We start from the raw sequence: 21,026 nt of genomic DNA, 5'->3' as shown, positions 1-21,026 counted from the left end.
TTGATTAGTCTTGTGTTTACAGACCAAGACACTATAATTAAAAGAAAAAGAAAACAATAAATCATCGACATGATGTCAAGGGATGTGTCAAGCACACGTTGAGACCTCATGCAGAATAACACTACATTTTACACTTAACACATCACAATTACATAACTTAACCCTGGTACCAACAACAAGTTGATAAACAACAAAATGTTAAACTTACCATGCATTATAATGCCTAGGATTAACACGGATTGCATTTCTAAAACAAGCTAAGGCCTTATCAAGCTCCTCCGTTAATACAAATTCGTGCCCCAGCAGAGTGAAGGCATAGGCATAACTCGGATCCACTTGAATGGCCCTCTGGAAAAACTTTATTGCGATGTCATGTTCTCGTTGCAAACTGAAACAATTTCCGGACGCGCACCAAGCCTGGCAAAAACAAAATTGGAATTCGCTTAGCTTAAAAGTAAGGCTCCCAGTTTTATGATATTTCATTTAAGACCTGTCTGCATTGTGTTATATTATGTTACTGTAATTTTCTTGATATCTTTCCACGTTTGATTTCCTTAAAAAAGAAAATAAACACAGAAATTGCCTCTAGCATTTTTCGACATTCATTTAAAAACCTGACATATCCATGCTTAGATGCCTGCAGGCTTCTCATATTACATTAAGAAGTCAACCTCAAAACAACATATTTTAATTAAAATTTTCATAAACACTTTAATGTCTATTTGATTTCTATAGCAATTAAATGTGATGGTATGTAAAAGCAGTGAGCAGTTTAGTCCTCGTGAGAAAATTGCTTCAGAGCTACCTCACACAGGTGACTGGAAAGACAAATAATTCAGCTTATCGGGATGAGGTGGTTCAAATAAGCCACTTGAGCCCATACAAGTGGCCTTTTTGAAAATATGCTGAACTATTATTCGAGCACAGCATTATGGGTAGTTTGTCCAACTTCACAAACAGAATATCTTTACTTATGTGCCAAATCCCAGTAAGCAATTTTCAACCATATTTAAACAAAAGGGACATACCTATTGGAGGCACATTTCTCGACGGGAGAGTTCCTTTATAAGGTTATGGAACTAAGAGGTGACTTGCAATATCCTTATCATATACAGCAGGGGGTACTTTATTCCTTATAGTTCATGGTCATATCTTCATCTTTCCCACAAACTACTTAAATCCTTGGTGTGTAGCTCTGTCATGTATAAAATGGATGTTTGCATACATGAAGAATACGCAAGAACCACCTCTGGTGTATAAAAGCGGTTAGATATTTGCTGCAAAAACATCCATTTAATACAAGTGTTCTCCTTTAAATGGCTGATGTAATCATTTAATTGTGACAGACTACATGTTCTCATTCTCAGAGCAGACAGTCCCAATGGTGCGGACGACAAGCCAAATTGGTCATTAGCACTCAAGGGGTCAATTATGCTCCGTGGCTGGATCTGCCTTTCAACTTGGCTGCTAACTATGACAGTAGGCACTGTGAAATCAGAACTCAACTTTAAAAAGTTCCTACAATTGAGTGACAATGTACATTCTTTATAATAGGTGACTAGATATGTCACAAGCACTGAACTGTAACAACCTCCTACAGAACACTTTAAACAGAAATCTGTACAGAGCAAAGGCTATACATCGATTTTGATATCAATGTGCTCAATAGTAGTGACAACTCAGACCTCCAAAGCACCATGTTATACCAGCACACACTAAGAACCACCTATGAACATAAACCCAACACTGCTCAAATATGCAATTATCTAGCTATTAAAACATCAAACGAATCTGGGAATTGTCAACTACTTGAAACAAAACACAAACCAGAAGTCAACCCAAAAAACCTTCAGATATTTTAATGACTTTGACAAGCACAAACTCATCTCTCTTCTTGTCACCTCCACTCCAACGTCCAATGCCAACGATCTTTGAAACAACTTTAACCCATTTCTGGAAACCAATGTTGACACCCCAGTTCCAACTAGAATATGGAAGCGCAGGTCAAACCCATTAACACGTCACAAGAGCTCAATAACAACAAATTTTCCATAAGCAAGCTGGAGGAAAAAAAATGGAAACAAAATCATAATCACAGATTACCATGTACTACTGAAGTCCATGCAGGCAACATATTGACAACTTATCACACAAGCTATATTAGTACTATACCAATTCTATCAATGAAGGGAGACAATAAAAGCATAACTCTGCAAGAAAATAAAGGTTTCATCAAATCCACACCCAACCCTACAATCCAACACTCCACAGGTAAGTGTATTGCCATCAACAGCTTCTTCAGTGAAAAGATATAAAAGGAAGAACATCAACAACAGCACGTTGAAAACCACCCCAAGATGATACGACCATATGATCCAGACTATTAAACACACTGTGCTGGTGGACAGCATCAATGCAAGCACCAACAGAAGCAAATAAATCTTCACCATTGTGAAGGATTTTACCTCACCGACTATCACCCTCTCACAGGACCTATGCAACAATCTCTCAATTCAGCAACAACATCACTGCCACAGCAACTTCAACCCACAAACAAACCCAACAAACCAAGCCAAGCATCTCCCATTCTGATCCAAAGACCCAATACTAACCACATGGTCAGTCATAACCTCAGAAGAAACAGTCACAACCATCTACTTAAGGGGGCCCCATCAGACCCCTACCCAAAACCTCGCCAACTCCAGAGGACTGCAACCTATCAGCGCCACACACAAAAACACATTCTGAACTCCACCACCTCTTGTGCAACCTTTGCGGAGCTTGGAAACATACAAGTGCCCCCCCCCCCTTTGATGAAGAAACCTACAGCGACCCCTCAATGCTGGTCAACTACAGACCAATCTGCCTGCCACCAGTCCTGGCCAAGATTTTTGAAAATCATCAACAGATGCCTCACTGAATACCTCAAAGGCCACAAACTCCTCTACATCACTCAGTTGGTTTTGAGACCCAACCAAAGCACGGGAAGTGCCTTCATCGCCGCCAGAGATGACAGCCACATGAAATGAAAGGAAAAAAAGTTTTTTTAAGCGCTCTTAACCCAGAGGTATCAAGACATGACTGGCACTCATCCTCCTGGATCTCTATTCAGTGTTTGACAGATTTTCCTACCCCGTCCCCATCAAACACCTACACAACATCAGAACACAAGGACACATTCGCCGATGGATCTGCTCTTTCTTTACTGGAAGGACCGAGTCAGTCAGCCTGGCGCTGTACACTTCAGACGCCTGTGACCTCAACAGCAGAGTTCATATTTATTTGTAATGTTTGTTTTCAGGTCTTGTTTAAGGTAAATAACTATTGACGTAACAGGGAGGACATCTGTTTAAATTGTGATGTTCTGACGATAGTGGTATCAAAAAATAAATACCACAAAAATGCGTTAACGAATAATTAAAACCCCAATACTGTACATACATGATCTGATTGAAATTGATATTGTCAACTCTCTCCATAATGATTTGTGGGTAAGGAGTTTTAGATAAATATCCTTGTTTTAATAACTTTTTATATAATGTCGTCCCGTTTAGTGTTTTTAATTAAATGATTGTTTTCCTATTAGAAATAGCTGTCTGGTATATGCATATCTCTTTAAACATGAAATGTATAAATTCTGACGTTTGTTGTGATAGTATTTTGCACAACGTGCGTACCCCATTGTTTTCATTGCACTCATTCTTGAATATTTAATTGCATGGTAATATTGAATATTCATTACATGCATAGTACATTACATTTTCATTTATAGTGTTTTATTATGATAGTATAACATTCATTCATATATTATACATAAATTTGAATGATATAGTTTAGGTTTGAAATGGATATGCAACAGAATAGACAAAAATGTTAGCATTGCAAACACATTTATCAGTATTCCGGATAATAGGATTTGCTATTTCAAGAGAGTTCATGGAAATGTGGAAGGGAGATCTGAAGTTTTAAGGAGAAAGAAGGATGGTCTGGAATGCTGTGCTGCAGGCCCAAAGCCACGGATGGGCAAATGTGCTGGCCGAACTGAGCACAAAATGGAAAATAGACACTAGAGGTCCTGGTCTGACACACACAACACAGTATTCTAAAAACATCTTCTTACCTTTACAAAGTATGTTATAGAAATGTTAAGAAACTCATAGGTTAGTGCATTGATGCAGAGTAGTTTTAGCTTAGCAACAAACTAGGGGAGGAATTTTCAAAATAGATAGTATTAAATCCCAAACATGTTGGCATTTTTCTCATTTTATAGTTTGATTTCAGTTATTGTTTTAACAGACAAGTTACTTACATTAGCTAACTAATTTTCTGGTAGAGAACCACAGATTCTCACAATAGAATATTCCCCACGTGTTTGACTGGATCTAGAAAATCTTGATTAGCACCTCTGCGTGCCTGTATGTGTCGGTGATCAGCTTCACGTTGGCCAAGTGACATTGTGATGCCCATATAAAAGACTGGCGCACTAACAGTTTCCTGCCTGACTTCTTCCAAAACTGCAGAGCCACATTAAAACAAATATGTGACCAGACTCTAGATTATAACGGAATCTTTTGGGGGAAGTGCGGATTTCACAGAGACAGGAAGATAGTATACAGGTGGGGAATCTGCAGTTAGAGTGTCACAGAAAAAGCATTACCGAAAATAAGTAACATGTTCTTCTAATAAGACTTTTAACCCCAGATTCCTCACCGAAGATATCCCAAAAATACCTCCCAGGAGGTGGGTCTGTGAACTGGCTCAAAGCAAAAAGTCCTGAGGACGCAACAGGCAAAATGTCCACCTCGAAGGATCTGTCAGTCCAGACTTTCACGAAGCACTTCTGTTCTGACGTCCACGTAGCGACTTGGCAGATGTCCAAGATATGTGCCCTGTGTGCCAATGCAGTAGCTTTAACCATGGTAGAATTGGTCTGCAAGTCCCAGGAGGATGTTTTTTACCTAGTGAATAGCGCATCTAAATACATTGTACAAATCATTGAGAGAAGTTCCGCTTCTGCACAGCCTTTCCCTTTTTTGCTCCAATGAACTCGAAGAGTTGATCGTCCAACCGATGGCCATTGGTGCAATCCATCTACACCAAAAGCTATTTTCGGGTCCTGGTAATGGAGTCGCTTCCCTTCCTTGGAGGGATGAGGAGGGTCGAAAAAGATAGGCAGAGTGATACTTTGGCCAACATAGAGGGAGAAGGGGGGGTGTGGGACAACCCTTGGAAACAGAGGTCTTCAAACTTTTTTATTCTGAGCCCCCCCTTAGAAAAATTTATTCTGAGCCCCCCTCCAAGACTTTATGAGAAGGATTGGGGGAGCGGGAGGGACATAGCTGCGTGCAGGGAGCGGGGCTTATGAGATGATTTCAGGAATACTTTTTCTATAGCTTATGAACCGCCCCAAATATGAGACTTATAAAACAGCAAATGCATCAAACAAAAACAGATATCCCAAACAAACTACTCCCTATAACTGGGGTGTTGTGAGCCCCTCATACTTTTTGACCCCAATGCAACAATACCTGCTGCACTAATGATAACTGCAGTCCTGAGTAGCAGGCTATTACATCTGCCTCTTACCTCGTCCCCACCATGATGGATCATCACCTCTGTCCTAATGCTTGAAAGAAAAATAGGCTCTGATGCCCCTTTTTTTTAAAGGTACACAGTCATACTTGTGATGCAGTGGGCCCCCCAAATTCCTGCCCCCCAGTCCTTCTGCATCTGCTCCTTTATGATAACCAGCAGTGGCCACTTACACACTTAGCAGCAGTACCAGCTTCACTAATGATTGACCCTTTAAAAAAAAAAAAAAAAAACACTTATAGTGTCACCTTCTTTGGGGTATCTCTCTGAAGAAGCGGTCTCTGGCCATTTGTAAACATAAAAATGAGTCTGTATACAGTGCTCCTTATTCTGGGCCTTCTCTTTGACAATATCTTTGAACCTTGCTGCTTTCCTAGACCATTTCTGTGAGGCCCCAAGGATCGAGAGGATTAGGGCTCTGCATGTGAATGCAACCCTGCTGGCCTTCTACCTGCCACCCCATGGACTCGGCTTTCACAAACAAACTTCCCCTGAATGGTTAATATTGACTTTGAGATGCCTGTGCCTGAAAGTGTGTGGCGGTAGTGCAGAAAGTTAATAAAGAAACCAGCCTTCTTACCAGCCATTAATTGATTGAGTCACTTAAAGACATGGTCACTAGAATTATGAGTTTCTGCAGTAGCTGCTTTTTCCACATAATTATCAGTTTAGTGCATTTGCAACATGTTCCGGAGCAGTGGAAGGCCCTTTGCAAAGATTGACTGGTAATCTTGTAGTTGCTTTTTGCTGTATTTGGGTGTTAAACTGGTACTAATGAGGTGAAATATTTCCCCTGACAGCGTTACCGTGAGTTAAAATGACAAAATAATGAAGTAATGCTAACCACACAATGTGGCGCATTGTGCCACATAATTTACCTTTTCTTGGCGCATAATTTAGTCAAACCTGCCACATAATGTTGTCATCTTCTGCTGAATAATTCCAGTGGATCTGCTTAAAGCTTTATGGTGGCGAATATCTATTCCTTTTAAGATGCAATGTAAATGAGTTTTCAGCTGGGATCTGGAATAGTGGAGACACTTACAACAAGCCACCCAGAGCCCCCCCCCCACCCAGAGCCCCCCACACACACACACCCAGAGCTCCCCACACACACCCCCAGAGCCCCCCCACACACACACCCACCCAGAGCCCCCCACACACCTACCCAGAGCCCCCCACACACCCACCCAGAGCCCCCCACACACCCACCCAGAGCCCCCCACACACCCACCCAGAGCCCCCCACACACCCACCCAGAGCCCCCCACACACCCACCCAGAGCCCCCTACACACCCACCCAGAGCCCCCTACACACCCACACACCCAGAGCCCCACACACACACACACACACACCCAGAGCCCCACACACACACACACACACACACCCACCCAGAGCCCCACACACCCACCCAGAGTCCCCCCCCCCACACACACACACACACCCAGAGCCCCACACACACCCCCACCCAGAGCCCCACACACACCCACCCACAGCCCCACACACACCCACCCACCCAGAGCCCCACACACACCCACCCACAGCCCCACACACACCCAGAGCCCCACACACACACACACACACACACACCCACCCAGAGCCCCACACACACACACACCCACCCAGAGCCCCACACACACACACACACACACACACACACACACACACACACACACACACACACACACCAAGAGCCCCCCACACACACACATACATACCCAGAGCCACACACACCCACCCAGAGGCAGGGTAGCCCCCATCTCACTTCTTGCTGTTTGAACGATATATTTGGGGACTAAGAGTGTATTGCTATGTTCTCCCTACCTCTTTTTTTGTTGAACTGCATCTTCAAACCACACCAAACAAAATAATCTGCTAGAGGAATACTTTCAAATAAAATGTTATGACGTTATGTTACAGATTAGCAGAGGTTATATACTGCATTACAGCGACGCCGCTACTTTAAAAATTATGGCTTTACCACCAGTGATGGGACTTTCAATATTTAGGACTGGCCGCAGAAGGCACGGCTCGAACGGAATTAACAGTGCTTACTGCACACAATTTACAAGTTGGAACCAAAGTAATGCGGGCACATAACCTGTTCTGACGTGCGAGTTTGACTTTCATTTGTACCGATGCACGTCCAGGACATAAATAATTCAAATTAATAAACAGAGCACCTGCGTCACGGGGCTGGGCGCTGAGGGGGAGGTGTGTGAAAATGGTTTGAACCAATACACCTGCCACGATAGGGAATGCGTGCTCCGCTGCCCTCCACAAACATGGACCACGCTAACAGGGGGAGGGGAGGGGGGGGGGGTTAGCCGGCCCAGGCAGGGCTTCCGGCTTTCAGGGCTGCGGTCACTTGCTTCGGATGCAGTTTATTTTAACCGGCGAAACATCTGCTTGCTGGAACAGCTGGGTAACATTTAGGAGTTTTATATCAAGGCACTAGTGCTATTCGACATTGAATTTCGGGAGTGTTTTCACAGGTTACTAACCACAGTTTAGAAATGTGGTTTCATCACTAATCATGCGTTTTCGCTGTCAAGATGGAAAAGGGTACCCTTCAAGCTGTTAGCAGAACTGACAATATGCATTGTTCGTACTGGCAATCACTTGGCCTCCTGCTGTGTGCTGGGGTGGGGGAGAGAATTCAACGAGGTTTTCTGGTGTGCAGAGGGTACCATGGACGCCGCGTCCCTTCAAGTTGCGTTACTATGGAAGAGAGCGAGTAGAAACTCCTGTTACAGAATCTATTACCCTCCTTCGGGAGTAAAAGGACGCACGCACACCCATCCTCATTTCCGCTGGTGTGTGTAAAACTCGCAGCTCTGATCAGTTTGTATATATATTACACACACCAGTCTGTCTAAATACTTAATTTCGATCACATTGATCGGTAGAATTTGGGATTCAAGCGTGTAGAATGGATATTCGGAAGTAAATTACTTGCACAAACCATACAGCGTATGGGTAATCCAAGTTAACGTGGAATCTCAGAACATATACAATATAAGGATCATGACTTACTACCACAAAATAAAATAGAAAGCTATCAAGCCTGCGGCCTATATGCAAGATTAGCGATTCGGGGACAGTGCTGCCTTTATTTATTTAAAAATAAGGATAAATGCAAACTGTAGCGGGGGCTCCTCTGCGGCGGCTCCCTTCACACTGGCTGTGGGATCTCGTGGTTCTTGTGGCCGGACTCCTCTCTCTGGATGCGGAGTTCACGGGATCACGGAGGCGATGCAGCCTCTCAGTACGCCTCCAGCGTACTCGGCGTCCTCGAGGCACTTTGGAGACCCGGAGTGCGAGGTGTACTGGGCAGGTGATTGCAAGGGGGAACGTCTCATAGGGTGTACCGAGGCAAGTGCGGAACAGCCCGATCCTTGACACCATGATACGGGTGTCATATCCAAACTAGGAAAGCAAGAGCAGACTACCGGAGAGCTGCGGGCAGAGGGAGAGGGGGAGCAGGACTAAGGAGAGCTGAGGGGGGGGGGGAGCGGGACTAAGGAGAGCTGCGGAGGGAAGGGGGGAGCGGGACTAAGGAGAGCTGCGGAGGGAGGGGGGAGCGGGACTAAGGAGAGCTGGGGGCGGAGGGAGGGGGGGAGCGGGACTGGAACAGAGCAACAGGTCGTTTCGCGATTCGGCGGCGTGTTTGCGTGCTCTCCCCTTCCCATTGGCTGGAAGGTAAAATTCCAGCCAATGGGAAGAGGAGAGGGCGTGACTTAAAAAAAGACACGGAAACGCCCCCGAATCGAGTCAAGGCGGGCCCTGAACTCAGTGACGCTCCTCTCCTCCAATGGCTGGCCAGCATTTACGAGGCCAGCCAATGGAGAAGAGGGGCGTTTTCAGGCCCCCATACTACAACAAAAGATTTCGGCTCCGCCCACCCACTGCTTACGCAGTGGGACGGTAGCCGAAACCTAAAAATGTCTACATTAGATACAGTTTGATTACTTATTACTAAAAAGTATATTTTGTAAGAACTTGTTTTATCTCAATCACTGCATCATTTTGCAGCAGCCTAGGTTAGAGTTTGTAAATACTGTTTTAAAATAATGACTTACATATTCACAGTGCTTTCTGCTACAGTCTGGGACCTCATAGCACTATAAACCGGGCCATTGGAATTATGCGGCTGGAGAACGCCAAATTATGCAGCATGGTTGACAATTCTGCAGCAAGCAAAGGCGAATTATGCTGCATATTTTGTGATAGCATTACTGCACTATTTTGCTATTTTTACACATGTTAACATTGTCCTGGCCTTCATTGCCCCTCATAAGTACCACATTAACACCCACATATAGCAATAAGCAACCGAAAGCTGACCAGTCTACCTTTAGAAAGGGCCTTCCACTGCGAGGTAACATGTGTTGCTGCATTTTTAAATCTGAAAATTATGCTGCAGATGATGGATTATGTGGCAAATGCGGGAAAACCCTAACTATGTGCTGAGAGTGCAGGGTGAGTGTCAAAGTGAAGGGTGAGACTGAGCACTGAGTTGTCTGAATGCAGGGTGAATTCCCAGACACTTGAAGTTAATCAGGATGTTATTGATGTGGTGTAGGGTTTCATATATAAGTTAAACTATTGCTATTATGGAATTAATCAGGGAATCGAGGGTGAAATAAATAATGTGCTGATCCCGCAAAAAAATTCCAGTCTTCTGATTAGGGTTGCCAGCTCATTATTTTGATGTTGCAGACATTACAAAAATAAACATTCACCTAAAGCCCTATTTTCAGCACTTATCTGTGCGCTCTTTTAAAAGCAAATATAAAGCACTTTTAAATGTGTTCTAGGGCTGCCTGAATGATTTATGTCTGAAAATGAAAGGAACAGACAGAAAGTCACTTTACAAATGAAAACATACTTTTTTATTTAAGACCATAGTTAGTGTCAAAGCAGGGTCTTTGCAGGCTCTTTAAACATACAAGTCTGGCATTTTTTCTATTGGCAACCCTTTTTTGTGAACCTTTTCATGAAATGCATTTCCTCCCTACAGCAGTAAATTTATAATACAATTGTAAGGATTAGGAAGAGTCGGGGCCCAGGAAAAAAAAAAAAAAACTAAGCTTCGGTAACCAGTTCCTGAAGGTATTTAAATGGTCTTTAAAGACCTGTGAAATACTCTTTTGTGCTGGAGTCTTAATAAGACTCCAGACACTGCCTGCCGAGCCCCCACTGACCTCTGGCCCCACGGCAACTCTGAGGGCTTCGGAGTAAATGAAGACAGCCTGGAAATACAGCAGATAAACATCGCTGCACTTTCATGCGCCTTCATTTACATGTACTTGCAGAGGACTTTGAGCCCCCATGGGAACCCATCCACGCCCCCCCAGGGGGGCGCGCCCCACAGTTTGAAGAACTGTGCTTGGAAAGAAGGAGGCATGCGTCCAAACAACCAGTTTGTCTGGTTAAAGACTGGTGTTGAGGGGGGGGGGGAAACCGGTGAGAAAACCGGTTCTGGGCGCTTTAGAGCGCTCAGAAGCACAAAGAGGGGGATGCCTTCCTGCCAGAAAGGTGAGCGCACAAGGGCGCCAAAAAGGGACCAATGGTCAAAAGGCGTGAGGTACGAACCCCCCAATCAGGGGGGCGCTACCTGATCACCAGAGTCGTGAATTGCGAATATAAGTCGCCGCTCTCCCAGGTGGCTTTTAAGTTCGTGGAGCAGGGAGAGCGGCGCACCAACTGTTTCCTTCTGCAGACGACCCGGATCAGCAACAAGGCGAAGCTCTGTCGGTGGGACAAGCGAAGAAGAAAGTTGGGGATCTTCACCGAACTTCAGGACCAGCGGAGCGCCGGCGGTTTCCCCCTCGGAAGGGGACCGAACAATCTCTCCCTGCACCTACACGACTGAACCTCCAGCTGGCGGCGTGAGGACAACAGACTGAGCAGCCAAGAACGCGGGGAACGAGGAAGACGCCCGAGTTACCCACGGGGCAGGCGATCGCGAGTCGGACCTGGACAGCGGAGCTACCGCCACACCTACAGCGGCAAGGCGGAACAGAGGGAGAGCATCGCGAGCGGCAGAGGGCCCTCGGCATCGCGATACCAGAAACGGAGAGCGGCGGAGAGCCCTAAGCATCACGGTACCAGAAACGGAGCGGCGGAGAGCCCTCGGCATCACGGTCCCAGAAACGGAGAGCGGCGGAGAGCCCTCAGCCTGACTCGGTGCTTCCCCTTGGCAGCTGCGAGCAGCGTAGCACCCGCATAAAGGGGCACTCCTCGAAGAGGCTTTTCTGGCTGGCGAGCTCACTTGTGTACGAGCGCGGGGCGAAATAGCGTCTCCCCGTACTGGAACAGATTTTCTGTCGGCGACCAGAAGGGGCGACTGTGAATCCTCGGCGGAGATAATGCTGTGGGACATCGCGAGCGGCGGAGAGCCCTCGGTGCATCCCCCCTTCACCCCTCCCCAGAGGAAAGTAGCGCTAGACACAGGCACCCTTTGCCCGCTGACCCCGCACAGCCAAAGTTTTGAACAGCGGGCATAAAGAGACAGCGGGGCCGGACGGTCCGGGCCCAAAAAGTAGCCCAGCAATTAAAGAGGGGGGAGCTTTTTTCGGTCAGTGCATCCAAGCAGGCAGCCCCCCGCGAAAAAGTAATGGCTGAGGGCCTGCCAGAAGTAGTCACGGAGCTGCTCAAGCGGATCCGTGAGGTATCAGCGGTCCACGGCAGCGAGTGGCTGCAGCCACACCTGGAGCAGGCGGGGGGCGACGGCTCAGAAGCTCAAAAGGAGGACGAGGCCGGCCCTTTTTAGCCCATAAAGCACAAGGTCACTCCGCAGAAGAAAGCCACCAGGAAGAAGCCCGAGAGGAAAGAACGGCCAAGCGGAGGCTTACCACAGAGAGGGGAACCACAACGAGGCTACCAGCAGCGGGGCTAATGTTGAGCATATTAAGAGCATTGTAAAAGAATGTATTAAAGCATTGGTCCATACATGGCCTAGTGGGGCAGGGCAGGGGGGCAGCGAGTGCAGATGAGCGGCGGGCAGAAGAGACATCGGACCGGCTATGGCATTTGCTTGACCCGGGCTGGGCGCGACAGGCAAGAGTGCAGGGACAGGTGGGGCAAGCGGCCCAGGGCGAGAGGGGTTCCTCAGTGGCAGCATGGGGGTACAATAATACGGCTGGTATGACAACCCTGGAGGGCCCAGTTACTGATCCTTACACCAGGCCATCCCCCGGCCCGGCGTCCTTAACCACAAGGGCCACCGGTCTAGCTTGCCTCATCCCCCTGGCAGTTAAAGAAAGAATTTGGTGCAAGGAATTTATAGATATTTTCTCCCTGCTCGAAATTCAGCTAGAGGGACTGGACCTCACAACTTGCGATAGAAAAGACGAGGACAGGAGGGAAAGGCGCAGCGCTAGGAAGGAAAGGAACTTTGATAATTGGCTGGATGCGTTTAGAATTATGGCATGCATCATAGCTGAAAAATTCCCACGATGCGCTCCAGATTTATGGCTTTATGAGGCCAATATCCATTGGGCACAGAGGCAGTTCCCCGGGGATGCATGGCTAGAGTAGGACAAGGGCTTCAGGGTTAAGATGCAGAGACACCCCGAGATGGAATGGAATGAGGAGGATGTTTCTGGTTTTATACATAAGATGCTGGTGGCAAAGGAAGTAAAGGCCTGGGCGGGAAAAAGCGACCAGTCCTTTCGGCGCTCCTTCTACAAGGGGAGGGGCAGGATATTCCACAGGGTGAAACATAACACAGGGAAACTCCCTTCCCCCAGTGGAGCCACATCCATCTGTTGGAAATATGAGGCCGGGGACTGCTCGTGGGGCTCAGCATGTACATTTCAACACGTATGTTCAGGCTGCGGGGGGAAGCAACCGGCAGTCGCATGCCGGAGTAAGCGTGAGTCCAAAAGTGACAAAAAAGACAGGAGTAAGAAACACTAGTTCTGGGACAACCAGTGGGGAGGGGGTGAACGACAATATGGACATCCAAGGTTGCCGGCTGGCCAGATCACCGATTAACACACTTCAGCTGCGCAGACTAGCTAACAAATACCCAAACAGAACAGACGCCACGGTTACCGTGAAAGGCTTTGAGGAAGGTTTTGTAATTCCTTTCAGGGGCCCTTTGCCACTAGAGGGGGCAAACAATCTAAAATCTGCGATGCAGTACCCCCACGTGGTGCAAGCCAAGTTGGTAAAAGAGAAAGCGTTGGGCAGAATTGAGGGCCCCCTCCCACCACAATTGCACAGGGGCATAGTTGTCTCCCCTCTGGTCGTGGTTCCCAAGAAGGAACCAGGCCAATTTAGACTAATACACCACCTCTCATTCCCTGAGGGCGCCTCCGTGAATGATGGGATCCCCCCCGAGGCTTGCTCGGTAGGCTATGCATCCGTGGATGACGCAATCGACCTGGTAAAGGCAGCAGGAAAGGGAGCACTGATGGCCAAGGCAGACATTGAATCCGCTTTTCGCCTATTGCCTGTCCACCCTTCCAGCTTTCACCTGTTGGGCTTTCAGTGGGAAGGGGACCTGTTTATCGACAAAGCAATGCCCATGGGTTGCGCCATATCGTGCGCATATTTTGAGCAGTTTGCCACCTTTCTGGAATGGGCCCTACATGACAGGCATCAGGGAGGTGGGAAGCTGCATTACTTGGACGACTTCATGTTTACAGGCCCAGCAGGGTCCTCCACATGCGGGTCCACACTTGCGGCTTTTGAAGAACTGGCCGGGATACTAGGGGTCCCCTTAGCGTCAGAAAAAACAACGGGCCCAACCACGAGACTTACGTTCCTGGGCATAGAGCTGGACTCCATAGCTGGGACAGCCAGCTTGCCCGCGGACAAGGTGAAGGGCTTCAGGGAGGAAGTCAGGAAGTTGTGTGGCCGGAGCAAGGCCACTCTCCGCGAATTACAGGGTGTGATCGGGAAACTCAACTTCGAAGCCAGAATCATTCCTGCGGGGCGAGTTTTTGCCAGGCGCCTGACACAGCTGACATCAGGCATCACCCACAAACACCACCACATCCAGCTAGGTGCTGGGGTTAAACAGGACTTACTCATGTGGGATGAGTTCCTACAGAATTTTAATGGCATCCTGATATGGAGAGAGGGCTGGGTGACAGCCAGACAGATATCCCTTTTTACGGATGCGGCAGGGAGCCTGGGCTTCGGTGCTATCCTTGGGGATCGGTGGTGCGGTAGCCAGTGGCCAGAAAGGTGGCACAGGCAGGGCACCACCAGTAATATCACATTCTTAGAACTTTTCCCAATAATAGTAGCATTGACAATTTGGAAACAGGAGTTGAGAGACATGAAGCTGACCCTTTGGTCTGACAACAAGGGGGTGGTACAGGCCATTAACAAAGGCGCAGCAAGGTGCCCTGACACACTGAGGCTAATGAGAAAGTTGGTTAAATTGCAGCTGGAGGGGAATCTGGAGCTGAAGGCTCGCCATGTGCCAGGGGCAGAGAACACGGCGGCGGACGCCTTGTCGCGGTCTCAGATGAAGCGATGCAGAGAGCTGGTACCAAGGGCGGACAAGGAAATGACCCCTTTCCCAGCACACCTGTGGGACCTGGGGGGATAGACTTATCCATACTGATAAATCACTCACTTACACCCGAGGCAACTAGAAGGTACACACACAGCGGTGGAGAAATTCATACAGTGGTCGTTTCTTAACAAGAAAACAAGATCGTGGGCACAGGCCCATCTGGCAGCCATTGCCCACTTTGCCAAGATCCTCACAGGGGAGGATCCCACAACATCTCTACACCTCAAGACAGCATTGAAAGGGTGGAAAAGAGCCGAAGGGGTAAGGGCGGACACCAGGCGCCCAATTGATTTTAAAAAATTGGGCCAGCTACTAGTCTCATTAGTAGGGGTTACAGAAGACAACTTTGAGCTTCAACTCTTCAGGGCAGCATTTACCACAGCATTTATTGGCGCTTTCTGCATCAGCGAGTTGGTAGCACCTAACAGGTGGGGCCAGGCCCACCGGTGCCTCCAGGCCACAGACATCAGACCCTTGGGAATGGTGGTAGAGATAATATTGAGAAGATCAAAAACCGACAAGACAGGAAAGGGTGTGACTATACGGCTGCAATGCATCCCGGAGTCCAGCGTATGCGCAGTGTGCTGTCTGATCAAATACATGGTGTCCCGTCCGGTGGGCGAAGGCCCCTTATTCAAACACCAGGATGGGAGTAACTTGAGCAAGGTCCAATTCACTGCGGTTATGCGTCAGGGCCTCAATAAAGCCGGGCTATGCCCGGAGTCCTTTGCCCCCCACTCTTTCAGAATCGGCGCTGCCACCTCGGCATCGCAGCATGGCATGCCAGAAGAGGGAATTCTGGCGATCGGGAGATGGCGATCCCGGGCCTACAAGGCTTACATCCGCCCACAACTATTGTAGAACAGATCAGGCACTTCAAGGGGGGAAGGGGGTGATAGTTTAGTCACTTTGGGATGCCGCACGGCAGGGTGAGCACAGGCAGGGCAAACTTGGGATGCCGTTCTGCAGGGTGCCCGATGTCCTCCCTCCCCCCTCCTGCAGACAATGGACCCGTTGCGCAGCAAGCCACCTTTATTCTACTAATTTCTTTCGGCAGGGAAACGCCCACACCTGGTATGGGTTGTGGGTCATTCCTTCGTGTCCAGGATGGAGAGCTGGTGGCAGCAGTCGGGGCACAGATTGGAGGACAGACCCAAAGCGACATGCATTCGCTGGCTGGGGCAGCCAGGGATGAAGTGGAGGCAGCTGCCGGCGACATTAGACAATCTACTGGCGGATTCAGCATGGCATCCTGACGTCCTGGTTATTCACCTCGGCGGCAACGACCTAACACAGATGGGACGCAAAGCATTGGGGCAGGCCATCCAGGCGGACCTCACCAGAGCGGCTACGTGGTTCGGCGGCACGACAGTCATATGGTCTGAGATGGTGAGCAGGAAACACTGGAGGGGCGCAGATTCCAACAAAGCGGTGGATAACGGCAGGAGAAAACTTAACATAGCAATACACAAATTCTGCAAGACCAACGGATTGGAATCTGTCAGACATGGACTGTTCACCCAGGACGTCCGGAATTATATGGGCAAGACGGGGTCCATCTCTCTTTTGGGCCAACTTGTAGGGCGCAATGGCTCTCGCAGGTTGCAGATAATAATAAAATAAAAAAAAACTCCCCCCCCAAAAAAAATGTTTTCCTTGTACGGGGGTAGGGGGGGGGGGGGAGGGGGGGGAGCCGCAGAAAGACGTTAGCCTCCCTGCGGCGTGGCGGAAAATGGTACAAGGATTGGCTAAGGAGACACACCGTCGGGCGGTGTGTAGGATGAGGGCCACTCACTTTTGGATGTCGCACGGCAGGGTGAGGTGGCTGCGCCAAGGAGAGGAGTAGCAAAAGGAGAGGGCGCTCGCGCCCAGACCCGGCCGGACGGCAGGGCGCAAAAGGTAGCGAGCTGGGGGGCCTAACTCCAGAAAGAAGCTACCCTCCACTACATGCAGAGGGCGTGGGTGACCAACCAAATGGTGATACCAGAAATAACCAACAAAGAGAGCTACCAAGGACTAGCAAAAGGAACTGGTTTTTGGTGTGACATTTACGAACTGATATGTACCTCAAGAGTATCGGCCCAGAAGGGCCCAGGATGGTTATGTATTATGACAAGTATGATTTATGATTAACCTACGGCAGTTCGCTAATGACAGATGTATACCCAGCATGATTTGCAATCTTAATAAAACTGCGGCCAACGACTACCACAACAGATCCACGTATTGTTGGCTAAGTTATTGTGATGATATGTTGCGGGCGGGGGGTGGGCATACTTACGTATTCCACGGAATGGGCACGTGCGAGGGTTATAAGAGTCGCAGAGGACAGCAGAGTATTGGCTCGAAGGGGGAAGACACCAAAAACGTGAGGACCAGATTAAGGTCCCAAAGGGGCATCTCAAAGGTGAGAGGAGGAAACAAGTCACAACAGGTGATATGAACAGGGAAGGTGCGTCCCGCAACGGCAGGAAAGTCAAAACGGCTGACTAGTAACCCTTAACGGTGCCCAGGACAAGGTCTTGCCTGGCTAAATATAAAACAGCTACACCTCCAACAGTGGTGCAGAAAGGGGGTCCACGTGACATGAAAAGCACTAGGCCACAAACCTATCTCAGCAGCAGGTGTATACTAGTTTGGTGGAGGGACACCTGGCAGCCAGGATTATTTGGGTTCAGGACCCTGCTTTGCTGCAACAGGATATCCCCCGAAGGGGCAGCTTGATTGAAGGACTGATGCTTAGGATCAGGAGTTCTTGATACCATATTCTCTATGGCCAGTTTGGCACTACCAGGGGATTTGAACTTGGTCAGTTCTGCTCTACTTGAGGCAGAAGTGGCGCCGGCAGAAAGGCATACAGAAGTCCCAGACTTTCCACTCTAAATGAAATAAGTCTCCAAGCAAGAGTCACTTTATAAATGCAGTAGTGCTGGCATCGTGCGTTCTCGGCAGTGGCATATCGAGCCAAGGATCTCCCCATTCTTGGAAGAGACCTCACATCGCCTTCAAGTGTAGTTGCCATTTGTGACCTGCAAGGCACCAATGGCTAAGTTTGTCTGCCCAGGAGTTCAGTGTGCTGTACCACCAGGAAAATGTCCTGGCGCTACAGCCAAGTCCGGAGGCGCAGAGTTTCCTGGCACAAGTTCCACAACCCCATCCTTTCCGGTTTGTTGCAATACCACATGGCAATGGCAGAGGCAGTGTCCATAAATATTTGAACTTCCTCGGATGGATGGAAGGAAGGCTTTGAATACCATGCAGATCGCTCTCAGCTCCATTAGATTGAGTATGTAGTCGATTTCGCTGGAGACCATAGTCCTTTGGCCTCTACCTCTCCTCTCCCAGATGGCTGGAGAACTCAGAAGTGATGCATTGGTCACTATTGTCAGCTCTGGGTGGGGAAGAGAGAGGGGTCTGCCGCTGATCTAACGACGGCTCACCTGCCACCACTGGAGATCCTTTGCAGTCTCCTTCCAAATCTGGACGAGATCTGAGAGGTCACCTGATGCTGCACTCACTGGAAATTAAGATCTCACTGCAGAGCCTGCATATGCCATCTGGCATACTTTACCTGCAGGATGCCATCAGGACCAGCAGCCTCACAGTCACTCTAACCATAATCCAGGACTGAGGCGGAAACATCGGGATCATATCCCGAATATCCTGGACTCTTTACTCCAAAGGATAGGTGCAGACCTGCACTGTATCCAGAATAGCTCTGATGAAATAGAACATCTGAGAAGTTAAGTGTGACTTCAGTATGTTGATAGTGAACCCTAGCCACAGCTAAAGCTTCACTGTATGTATGTATGTATGTATATGTATAGGCATTTATATAGCGCACTACTTACCCGTAGGGTCCCAAGGCGCTTCGACCGCTGCGAAACCCTTCCTGGCTTCCCTGAGAGATGGTCCCTTAATGGGTATCTCCAGGGTGAGACCAGGCATCCCCGGCGGTCTGGTGGGGCCGTTAGTGAAGATGAGGCAAGCTAATGCCCAGAGTTGCCGAGTGTGAACGCTGATCAGAGTGGGCACCGAGGCGAGAGAATTATCGAGTCCGCTGACCCTGGTCCAGAAACCTGCCGCGCCGGGAATCGAACCCTGGTCCCGGGCCGTCCTCTGCTCTCGGGTCTGCCGCCTCTAACCAGTGAGCCACACTACTTCAGGTGAAGGTGGGTGACTAATGCCTGGGACAGGTCTGCCTTCAGCAGCCAGTCATCTGGGTTGGTGAAGACTGGAATCCCCAACCTTTGAAGATGAGCTGCAACCACCACCATCATTTTTGAGAAAACACGAGGGGCGCTGCTAATGCCAAACGGGAGGCAAAGTGAACTGAAAATGCTTGTGGCCCCTGTGTACACAGGTAAGGCCTGTAGGCTCGCAAAAAGTGCATGTGAAAATAAGCATCCATTAAATCCAATGCTACCATCCAGTCTCCAGGGTCCACGGCAGAACAGACCCTAGCCAGAATGAACATTTTGTATTTCTCTTTCTGCAGAAAGACATTGAGAGTACGCAGCAATAGTACAGGATTAAATCATCAGTTCTTTTTTGGCACCAGAAAGTAGTGGGAACTGCAACCACCTCCCACTTCTGGCACAGGCACGCTTATGATGACTGGCCAGAAGAGCTGGCACAGCCTGACGGAGCAAACAGTTGATTATGCATCAGCCATTCATGGAAAGTGGCAAAGGCGGAGGGGTTTCCACAGTTGGAGGGTGTCACCTTCTAAACATTCTGAAGCACCCAATAATTGCAGACTACCGAGGCAGGCAGTGCCTAATCGTGCCACCAACGAGATGGCTGTGCTGGATGGAGGGTGTACTAAAGAGGTTTAGCGGCTGTGGCTGCTGTAGGGGTGGGGGACTGGACAGCTCACTAGGCCTGGCTCCTGAGTTTGTGTGGGATCAGCAGCCCCATCCATGAAAGGACTGAGCAGGGTGTTGTACGGTGGGTACAGCAGCCGCCCACAAGTGACCCGACCATGTCCATAGTAGGGGAGAAAGCACTGCTGTTGCAACTGGCCAGATATAGAAAGACCGAGAGATTTGGTGGTAACCCAGCTCTCTCTAAAGCACTCTAGGACACCCTTGGCCTTTTCGCAAAATAGGTGGGATCCGTCAAAGAGCACTTCAATCAGCGACGCCTGGACATCCCTCGAGAACCCATTGGAGCACAACCAGGCATGATGGAGCCCTGGCACCACAGAAACCATGGCTCTGCCTAGGTAGCCAGTTTTGTCAAGCCAGCACCTGATGCCGAACTTTGCTACATCCTGGCCATCACTAGGGCTTAGTGGAGGATGGTGCAGCACTTCTCGGGAAGCGGTACAAAAGGGGGTGGTGATGGACGGAGCATCTGAAGCAATCAAACACTCACACCCAGTCAAAAGATCTGGTTTTGATCCATCACCGTTCTTTAGCCCACTCTGCCACCCCAGTTCAGACATGGCTATATGCAAATCAGTCTGACCCTGTGCCTCATGGGAACAGTCCAGCCCAAACTGCCAAGCCATGCCTTCCCTGGACCGGAAACAAGCTTCCGAGGACCGGTTTCTGGCATTACAGACGTCTTCAGTCCAGCTTGTTTGAATCCAGTGGCAAAGTGAGCAAGGGACTCACGTCTGAGTATACCCTGCCCCACTTATGGTGGCCAAAGCGGTACAAAAGGGGGTGGTGATGGACGGAGCATCTGAACCAATCAAACACTCACACCCAGTCAAAAGATCTGGGTTTGATCCATCACCGTTCTTTAGCCCACTCTGCCACCCCAGTTCAGACATGGCTGTATGCAAATCAGTCTGACCCTGTGCCTCATGGGAACAGTCCAGCCCAAACTGCCAAGCCATGCCTTCCCTGGACCGGAAACAAGCTTCCGAGGACCAGTTTCTGG

The 21,026-nt window shown here is 48.7% G+C and overlaps 1 protein-coding gene across 3 annotated transcripts in view; it reads right to left on the bottom strand.

Annotated features, from left to right (window-relative positions):
• Positions 1–21,026, bottom strand: part of CDC27 (cell division cycle 27) — a 1,228,661-nt gene that overhangs the window by 399,564 nt on the left and 808,071 nt on the right. For all 3 annotated transcript variants that reach the window (XM_078645032.1, XM_078645031.1, XM_078645033.1), the window contains exon 14: positions 209–417. In XM_078645032.1, coding sequence (XP_078501158.1) covers positions 209–417 — 209 coding nt within the window. The remainder of the gene's footprint in view (positions 1–208; positions 418–21,026) is intronic.

This window comes from Lissotriton helveticus, chromosome 5_1, assembly GCF_964261635.1.
Source record: "Lissotriton helveticus chromosome 5_1, aLisHel1.1, whole genome shotgun sequence".
NCBI classification, from domain to species: Eukaryota; Metazoa; Chordata; class Amphibia; order Caudata; family Salamandridae; genus Lissotriton; species Lissotriton helveticus.
This window is presented reverse-complemented; position numbering and strand designations above follow the sequence as displayed.